Source organism: Hevea brasiliensis, chromosome 13 (genome assembly GCF_030052815.1).
Source record: "Hevea brasiliensis isolate MT/VB/25A 57/8 chromosome 13, ASM3005281v1, whole genome shotgun sequence".
In the NCBI taxonomy this organism is placed as follows: domain Eukaryota; kingdom Viridiplantae; phylum Streptophyta; class Magnoliopsida; order Malpighiales; family Euphorbiaceae; genus Hevea; species Hevea brasiliensis.
The window spans coordinates 53908212-53918626 of NC_079505.1; the positions used below are offsets into that span (position 1 = coordinate 53908212).

Consider the following 10415-nt stretch of genomic DNA (forward strand, 5'->3'; position numbering starts at 1 on the left):
TGGCTATACGGATTGTGTTATTATACTCCGCTTATTGCCTGATTGATTATATGGCTTCTTAGCCCCACTGTTTGCACACCAGGAGATACTTTGTAACCGATGGTGTGACTGCCCGGGGTACTAGGTACCCAGTGCTATTTCATCCACTGTTTGTACGCCGGGAGATACTTTGTGACCGATGGTGTGACGGTCTAAAGTACTAGGTACCCAGTGCTATTTCATCCACTGTTTGCACACCGGGAGACACTTTGTGACCAATGGTGTGACGGTCCGAGGTACTAGGTACCCAGTGCTATTTTATCCGTTTATCCAGTCTGGTCAGTGTATAGGCTTCACGGGCAGTCAATTAAAACATTATTAAATTCAGGTAGTTAAGTTAAGTATAATGAAATTTCAGTATAATTAAATTAAGTATTGAATGAAATGAGTAAAAGAGATTAGCAATAGAAACATAACAGAAATATAATTTGCAGAACTGTAGAGACTTAAAATACAATATAGTTAGAATAATTTGTATACTGAGTATATTTACTGAAAGGTTATAAACTAAGCACTTCCAAAGAGGAACAAACTAGTATATATGATAGTTGATACTAGAAATATCATACCAAATTAAATTGATTCCTCAGTATCCGAATTATGATTTATTTCTTTCTTTAATTGTATATATTATTTCATTGTTGTATTATTGCACCACTAAGCAGAAATACTTAGCGCGATGGAATTGTTTCCTTACGCATGTACTGAAGGTAAAACCAGTAGACAGTTGAGTGAGATTTTTGGAGTCCAAATCTGCAGAAGTGTCAGAAAAGTTCAAGGTTGTCACCTCCTCAGCAATGCATGTAGATAGGGCTCACATTAAGCATATAATGTATTTTGTATATTTTAATTATTTCTTATATTGTAATTCAAATTAAGAAATTGTATTGAATAAGTCTGTAATTTAATTAAACTGTAAAACATGTAAACTGTGATTTTATGCAATTAGTTGCAAATTATGTACATTGATGAAATTGAAAATTTCGATATAAGAGCTGAGCGTGATTATGAATGAGACTGTGATTATGATTGTTGAGACCATATGGTATTTACCACATTAGTCAGACTTTAATAAATAACGTTAGTGCCTGAACCATTTTTGAACAAATAAAGTTTTGAAATTAACAGTGAACAGGACAGCATAAGATAGGGTGCTCCGGCATCGAATGTGCATTCCTTGCTCGACTACACTGTAAACGGGTGAAGGGTGTTATAGAGAAGTTTTGACCATTGCAATTGACAGGTATAAAGCAACATAGTTTAGCCAATAAACAACACAAGAATGTAAACGTCCAACATCTGAAGCATTGAAAGTGAAAAAGATTACCTCATAAATAAAAATATAATTTCCAACATTAACACTCTTTGGAAAAGCATCCAAGAGATACTCTGCACTTTTAGGTTCAAATTTGAGTTCCAAAATCATAAAATTAAAGAAATGCACTTAGTTAAGGGCAGAACAATTTAGTAAGGATAGAACTCACAGCAGCAACAATAAGTAGACAGAAGAACTAAAATGTGCACAACAATGGGCCAAAATTGAATCATTGTAACAGTTAGTTCTCAATTAAAATAACAACAAATCAATGAGCCTAATATAAGTCAGGGTTAATGTAACTTAAGTTCAAAGCAAAAAACTACACAGTTTTGGGTTTTAGAGAACTTCTTTATTACATTTTCATTTACCTCTTTAAAGTTAAAATTTTTATCAGATAATATACAATTTTTACAATTTTTACTAATTTAAACTTTGATTCACAATAATAAATATTAAAAATAAATTTAATTTTAATATAATAGAAGTTTTTTATAAAAATTTTGTAGATTATAATTAAAACTTTTTAAAATTAAAAATAAGATAGCTAATATAATTTTAAACTTAGGAAATTCAATTATTAAGATTCACTTCTAAATACTATTTCTATCCATACTTCACTATAGACCTCACAAAATATTTTATTAGAATCGCACCATTAGCATTTTGAGTGGGATATAACTCAATCCTATGAAACAACATATCTACAATTTAATTCACTTCATAACATATATCTTAATAAGTATATTCAACTATCTTATATATATTTTTTAATTATATAAATTTTAACTAGAAAGTATATTACATGATTAAAAAGATGATTTAATCATATAATTAATGACTATTAAGTGATTTAATGTATTTATGATAACAATAATAAAGTTAATATTAGGTTACATATATATGCATAAAATCGGTTCTTCAATTTAGTTTCGTTTTGGTTTGATTCTTGGTGAAGAACCAAAATCGGAACTGAACCATAATAGTAAAATAAGTTTAGTTCAGTTTCTATAATAATGGTTCTTTTCAATTCTGATTCTATTCAGTTTATTTCTCCAATTTGGTTCAGAGCTTAGGAACCATGCACAACCCTAGTTTAAACGTGATTTGAAGATTAAAAAATTTTAAAAAAAAATTGCAAATTACTAAAACATCTATGATATTAAGCAAAATTCACAAACATCCTCACTTTTTAAAAATTAAATTAATTAAATTTTAATTTTTTAAAAATATAAACTTTAATATTTTCATCACATTTTAATATTGTACATTTTAAGTAAAAAAAAATTATTTTCCATTTAATTATAATATTTTATTCTCCATAAATTTTTATTTCCCACTTAATTATAATATTTTATTCTCTTACCTTTTATTTTTTTTAAAATAAGAAAATAAACTCACCAACTAAAATGTTAAAAATTTAAGAATTGAAATATATAATACTTTAATTGACACAAATACAATTTTGTAAAATAAAAAATTACGAATTGTTTAATTTTTTTTTAATCAATTTTATTAAATGCCAACAAACTCATAATAATTTATCAAAGCACTTGTATGGCCTCAATTGATTTAGATGTCTTATATATATATATTATATTTAAAAAATTATATTTAAATTATAAATTTTTAAATTTAAATCTCAATTAGAATCAATAGCAAAGATATGTGTAACAGTTGTTGTTGCCTATCCAATAATTGATGTTATCATATAACAAATTACTGGGAAGCAATGATTAATGCAAGAAAACAACTTTTCTCCTCATGATGTTTGAAATTTTCCCAACATCTACAGTCTTCTGCTCAACTTTTTCCTGTAACAATTTCTTCATTTACTTGATGTTTTGCAAAATAATCAAAGTTGAGATCATGTCATGTCTCAATCAATTAAGATTGCTACTAAAAACACCTTCTTTTATATGTATTAATAATGTATTTACATGCCCAGAAAGGCGTTGGCTAGAATTTATTAAAGCACCTAATGCATCATCATCTCTTTTTTTAAGTGACGGTTTGAGGCTAAACTCGTGATCTCATGTGCAATTATGCATTGGAAATTGAGTTAATATGGTAAAGAACTTCTGGTTGAGGTTGAATCTTGTGGAGAAGTTGAGGAGGAGCTGTCACATTCATATTCTAGATCTTCAAATACCCAGAATTCTTCTTCTTTCTCTTCTTCCTTTGGCATTTTCCACATTTCTTTGTCTATTTCCCCTTGCATAACTTCCAATACCTGCCAACACGTATACAAAAAAAATTTTAATTATTGACCTCAAGAATTCATCATCTCTGTTATATCAAACATTTGATTTAATTCTGAAAAATGGTACAGCAGAATTTCTTAAAAGGAAGAGGCAACAACAGACAGTAAGGCCTACTTTTCATTTGTCACTTTTATAAGAATTTTTTTATTTTTCATATAAAATAGGGAAAAATGTAGAAAATATTCATCTGTCAATAATATAAAATAGTTTTTTAATTTAAAATTTTATTCATTATAAAATATATTTTAAAATTGTTTTTTCAAAATTTTTTTTTAACATGTATTATTCAATTATTTTATAATAATATAATTTTTTTATCATTGCAAATAAATATTTTAAAATAATTATTAAATTTTAATTATGAAAAATTATGGTATAATTTTGGTTTCCATTTCAAAATAGTTAGAAAACATTTTGTTCTGAGGGAAATAAGTAATTTAAATCTTAGTTGAATTTTGAAAATTAAAAGATTATTTTTTCTTTTTTTTTTATTTAGAAACTTGCACATGCATGTAATCCCAAAATTTTATTTTATAATTTTCTTGAAAATTTTCCAGAAAACTACTTCATTGGTCGACAAACAGCCCTAAATTTTGTGCTTTAACAACCTCTTAATAGAGTGGACAACAAACTAATCCATTTTCAAAAACAAAATCAAATTAATCAAACAGCATGGAAGAGGAAAATGGAAAATTTTAACATATATATTTAACAGATTATTTGTTTATTTATTTAAATTTCAAGACTGAGTCAAAAGAGGACCTGTTTTCCCTAATCATTTTGACAATATAACATTTCCATCCCTAATCACATGGGAGATCCATATTTTGCAGTCTGTTTTACGGAACCATTCTATATATTGTACTATGTTCGTGAGAAATTCTTATTTAGACCCGATTCATCGTGAATCTAAATTATAAATATGTGAAATTTATATATTTAATATGTATGTTCCACTATATATCTTATATTTTAGATTTATAGTGAATCAAATTTACGTAAAAATAAATTATAATAATTAATTATGGTGAGTCCTATCATAATCAATGATCAGAATATATTTATTGTATATACAACACTTAATAAATTCTCGATTTAGGTTAAGTAGATCCAACATCCATTGAGTAATTGGATTTTGGTGAAAAAACAACACAAAGACATGCCCAGTTACCGAGACTAAATCTAAGTTTACATGTTGCAGTCTTCTTAATTACTGGTGAAAATGATACATATGCATGGGAAAGACTTGCCTGTGCACTCACCCAATTAATCTAGAGAGTTCATGTTATATAAAATGGTTCTACTCTACTGGGTGAGTGTATATATAACCGATGCATGCAAGAATTTTTCTGCGTGTGGCATGGCAATGTGATGGCAACACACAAGAGGGCGAGTCTTGGTGTAACAGTATGGTTGGTCTCTTATGATCGAAAGGTCACAGGTTTCAGTCAGAGAAACAGCTTCTTTGTGAAAAAGCAGGCATGAATTTAGACCATCCTTTTTTAAATAAAATTAATCACCAGAAACTTAGAAGCATAAGTAGTGTAGAAATGATCACTCAAAACAGTAAACCAAAAAGAAGCTACCAGAATCATAAACAACAGAGAAAAATGTGTGATGCAATGATTCTTATCAAAAAGTTTCTTTTACATTTTAATAATGGAAGTGGAAGCATGTGAAATTTTTTAATGAAAAATTTTCCAATGAAAAGAGGAAGCAGTGGTGTGACATTTGAACCCCCTCCTATTTTGTAAGCTCAATTATGATTGACCACTTAATGCACTATAAAACAACCATCAATGTTTAATTCTAAACTAATCGAAATCGGATATATAATTTTTTTTTTTAAATTCAATTTTATTTATTTAAAATTAATTTTAAATTAATATTTATAAATTTTTTTGATACTTTTTTTAAAATAATTTTATGGGAAATTTTTATTCAAACATGATCTATTTAATAAGTAAATCTCATAATACATTTTATATTTTAGATCCATAATAAAACAAATTTAAATAAAAAAAATTCTAATTTCAGATATCTCTCTGTCATTTCACTTCCTCCATCATTAATAATTTGTATAATTGCAGTAGCGGATGGACTTCGTTAAAAGAAGGGTTCAATTAATCTTTAATAACATAAGTAATTATATAATTTTTTATAATTTTTAGAATATTAGATCTCATTGAGTTCAATTATAGAATATTAATATTATTTTTATTTTTTCCATAGCATTTTATTTATTTTTTAATATATTGATTAAAAAAAATTTTGGACCACCACTGTGTAATTATAATGATAATTATATCATGGTATGTGTAGGAATTTTTAGTGTGATGCATAATAAAATGGTGATATAAATGGATTTATATAGCCGAATCTAAGATTAAATTTAGTTGAGTTGAGTTAAGAAAATGAATTATTGTCGTGCAGGTAGCTACCTCACTCATGGTAGGGCGCCACGTCGAAGATGCCCGGATACAAAGAGATGCAGCAAAGGCAAGTCTCGTCAGCTGTGAAGCGTCATAGGCCCCTCCAACCCTTGGATCTACCAGCTTTGCAATCTCTCCTTGTTTCAATATTGGTTTAGCCTGTTAAAGTCAAAGCTTAGCAATTAATAAAACAAATAAACTTTAAAAATAAAAATTACAATATAGAATTCTTTAATGAACCAGGCAATCTTTTTAAATAAATCTGAAATTTTGTGACCATACCCAGCTGTGTATGCTTTGGTGAGACCCATCAACTGGTCTCCTGCCAGAAATAATTTCCAGCAGAAAGACTCCAAATGCAAACACATCTGTCTTCTCATTTACTATTCCATGCATATAGTACTCAGGTGCTAAGTGCCTGTAAAAATTTGCAAAATTATTCCATTAATTACAATTCAATATGTCGCATTGCTTGCAGATAACTCAGTTCAGGAACTTTAACTCTTCAAAAAATATTAAATTTTGCTTGTTTGGTTGGCTGTATGCCTTGATTTCTCAAAAAGTTAAAACTCTCACTTACTTTTACTGCAATTAATTATGTTATTTCATGAGAAATGAACTTCTTAGGAAGTAGGCCATTTGTACCAAATAAGGTCTAAGAAGACCCCATAAGAGGTTCATCTCATCTGAGTTCAGTAGATACCCAAAAGTTCCTTCAATTGGAGCGATTGAATGGTGAGTCCATTGAGATGGAAGCCATTTTGCCAAACCAAAATCAGAAATCTTTCACATTCAGAAACAAACCAAAGAAGAAAAATGTTAAGACTCATTAGACTGCATTGGATTAAAATCAAGAAAAGGCAAAGAAAAAAAGACTAATTCCATATGGGTACCTTACCAGTGGTTCAAAATCAGTTGTCAACAGAATATTTGAAGATTTAATGTCTCTGTGAATAATCCTTCTTTGACATCCCTTGTGTAAGTAATGGAGCCCTCTGGCAGTCCCAATGGCAATCTTGTATCTTGTTTTCCAATCCATAACTGGAATTTTCTCATCTGAAAAAGCAAATTTAAAAGCATAAGATCTCTGAACATTGCAAAACAAGCAAAACCCAGAAAGGAATCAAACTGGGAATGCGGTCTAGTAGTTGCTTTGTTTACCATGGAGAAGGGAACCAACAGAGCCTCTAGAGGAGAAATGGAAGATGAGATAAAGCCCATTGTCAACGCAACATCCTAAAAGAGATAACACATTGGGATGAGACACATGACCAATTGTTCCAATCTCTGTCAGGAACTCCTTCTCTTTCCTCTCATCATTACAAGCTTTTGTTAACCTTTTTACTGCAATCTTCTGTCCCTCTCTTAAAACTCCCCTGTAAACCTCTGCATATCCTCCTTGCCCCACCAGGTTCTCTGAAACCCACATAACAAAACTCAAATTTAAGGACAAAAATTATATGAATAAGTGCAGCACATATCTGCATATGCATATCCATTTGTATGAAAACCTGAGCTAAAAGCATTGGTGGCCTCAAAGATTTCTTGATAAGAGAAGCATTTCCAAGCAGGTCTTGGAGAATGCTCTGGTTCTTGAACAAACTTAGAGTTAGATATTCCATTGTTGTCTTCTAGAGTGATGATTCCTTCTTCAAGGCCTCGTCTTTTTAATGAGAAAAGCCTTTTCAAGCTGTTGGATCTTATATACTTCATAGCAAAAATGGTAAATGAAGCAGAGCACTTTCTTCATGCCAGGGAAGAGAAGAAACACAAGAAACTCAGTCTTGTGTATTGTGAAATGATTTTAAGGAAACATAAAGAGCTTAAGAGAAAGAGAGAGAGCAAACAGTGTTGTGTCTCTATTGCTTCAAAGGAGAAGAGAAGATTGCTAATAATGGAGGAAATGGAAGTTTTGATTTCAAGTTAGAAGGGTTGCAAGTACTGATAGTCTTATATTCAACTCAGTGGGCGGCTGCAACCTCCAGGATTGCATTAAATTTGTTAAGAGTTTTTGTCTCAAGTGGAAAATGATTGGAAGGTAATGGAATTTGGTTATTGTGGGGTAGTTAAAGTGTAGTTATTGTATAATTTTTTGAATTTTTTAAAATAAATAAATAAACCTTTTAATTTTTAAAAATAAATAAAAAATATTAAATTATAATTTATCTTTAATATAAAAAAAATAGCGCACGAAAATTTATATTTAACAATTGGACTAATATATGTTTCAGCAAAGTTATTAAAATTTTAAATTGTGAATATAATAAACTAAAAATGTGTAATGAATAAAGATGTTGAAATGATCCTAGAAAATACCATACTCTATAAATTTTTCTCTATTCATAATCTTTTTTTTTAAGTTATATGTGTTGTTAGAGATTAAAATTTCCATATCCAAAAAATATAAAAAAGGTTAAGACTTAATAGATTTTATGAGGTCTAATTTTAGTACTGAATTTTAAGCTTATATTTAATTTTTTTTAATATAATAAAATGTTAAAGACTTACTAACATTTTAGGACCTTTAATGTTAACCCCTAAATTTTAAGGCTAGAATTGGTTTTCTAATATGTGCAATGGGGTAGCTGAAAACCATATATATATATATATATATATATATATATATATATATATATATATATATATATATATATATATATATATATATAAATTAAGGTTTAAAAGGGCTTGATAAAAGTGTAACATATCTTTTTATTTTTATTTTTAAATTGATATATAAAATTTAATTTGTTGTATTAAATATTAATTTTTGAAATTTTAATATATTTTATTAAATTTAAAATAAAATTATAATTAATTAAATTTTATAATATAATCATAAAAATATATAATATAATATAATAGTATATATAATTATATTATTAAAATTAGTATGCAAAACGCGGGTAAAATAACCAATTTACATGTAAAATTGTGTTAAAATAGTAAGACATTGACATGGCCACATGGGTGGAGGAGCAGGAAGACATGTAAAAAGAATCAGAGAATGCCCATAATATATCCATCAAAATTAATACAAGTTCAATCAGTTTTGGGTGAGGCAGACCACATATCCCAGCCAGGCAGACGGCGGTGGTCCTAACTCCTAAACGAGTGTAAGTATAGGCCTACCATTACAAGCTGACAAGTGCATTACACTTAAAACCCCTAAATAATCTTAATTTTTTTTGTTTCATCTGAAATGATGGGAATGGGTGGGCTGCTTCAAATAAATTAATCAACTCTGTTTTTCTTAAGAGTTTTAAAAGGTTTATAAGTTTTTAATATTATATTAAAAAAATACAAATTCTGAGATTTGGATTCTAACGTCTACAAATTATTATTATTATTATTATTATTATTATTATTATTATTATTATTATCATTATTAAAAAATATTTACTGAAAGTTTGATTGAAAATTGAAAAACAGTTTAAATGGGAACATGTGTAATGAAAATGTAAAAGAAAATGAGAATTGAATACTGAGTGTGGAAAGTAGTGTTGATTTGAACTATAAATTGAAAAGATTGCTGGCATTATGAACTAGAATTAAAAGGCAGTGTAAATTGTAAATTGGAATTGAGATATTTGCAAGAGTGATGAGATTTCTAAGACTCTGTTTAGTTCAATTATACGGTAAAATTCATTTGATTTGTAAATGATAGAATTCATTTACGAATGATTTTTTTTGTTTGGTATATTTTATGTTAAATATGAAATTTATTTAAATAAAATAAATTTTGTGTTTGTAATAAATAAAATAAAATAAAATATTTTTGTCACTTGAAATATATATGATTTTATATTTGAAATTCATTTGTAAATTTTATCAATTTTTATAGAATTTGATTTAGTTATAATAAATTCCTTGGAATTGATTTTTAAGAATTTCAAATAAATTTTTATTTAAATCAAACACTAAAATCTTATATTTACAAATGAATTGTACAAAATTTTATAGAATTCATTTATATCAAACACTATTTAACTTTGAAACGGAGGAAGTTGTAAATTGGAACTTTGGAATGTGAAAGTGAGTAACATTGCAATTGAGAATTGAAAACTGAAAAGCTAAAGTGCAGGACTGAATTAAATTGAACTTTGAAATTAAAAGAGCTAAAGTTGGAATTGAAAATAACAGTAGACGTGAAACTAGAAATTGACAGCTGAATCTAAAAGTGCAAGGCTGAATTAAAGTTAAGGTAGCCACATGATTTGCTTAGTGAACGAGGATTGCATCTTGAAAACTTTGTAAGTACTAACTGCATTCACTGCATCTTGAAATTTAGCTCTACATCCTTGAAATGGAGCTATTGCATCTCAGGATGCAGCTTCAATTTGCTTTGCCTGTGAAATCATGTGA

The 10415-nt window shown here is 28.1% G+C and overlaps 1 protein-coding gene across 1 annotated transcript; it reads right to left on the bottom strand.

Annotated features, from left to right (window-relative positions):
* Positions 1 to 3247: 3247 nt before the first annotated feature.
* Positions 3248 to 7971, bottom strand: LOC110653189 (probable receptor-like serine/threonine-protein kinase At5g57670). The gene is made up of 7 exons (XM_058133205.1): positions 7562 to 7971; positions 7212 to 7466; positions 6949 to 7106; positions 6754 to 6833; positions 6333 to 6468; positions 6060 to 6209; positions 3248 to 3587 (listed from the first exon to the last, which is right to left on the bottom strand). The coding sequence occupies exons 1-7, from the start codon at positions 7761 to 7763 to the stop codon at positions 3417 to 3419; spliced, it is 1152 nt and encodes a 383-aa protein (XP_057989188.1). The 5' UTR covers positions 7764 to 7971; the 3' UTR covers positions 3248 to 3416.
* Between the last annotated feature and the right edge of the window lie 2444 nt (positions 7972 to 10415).

Excerpts from the sequence above, each read along its gene's own strand:
- LOC110653189 (XM_058133205.1), bottom strand. The coding sequence starts at position 7,763 with ATGAAGTATATAAGATCCAACAGCTTGAAAAGGCTTTTCTCATTAAAA. Across the intron at positions 7,467-7,561 it reads CACCAATGCTTTTAGCTCAG|AGAACCTGGTGGGGCAAGGA; the intron begins GTTTTCATACAA and ends TGTGGGTTTCAG. Across the intron at positions 3,588-6,059 it reads GGCGCCCTACCATGAGTGAG|GTATTGGAAGTTATGCAAGG; the intron begins GTAGCTACCTGC and ends ACGTGTTGGCAG.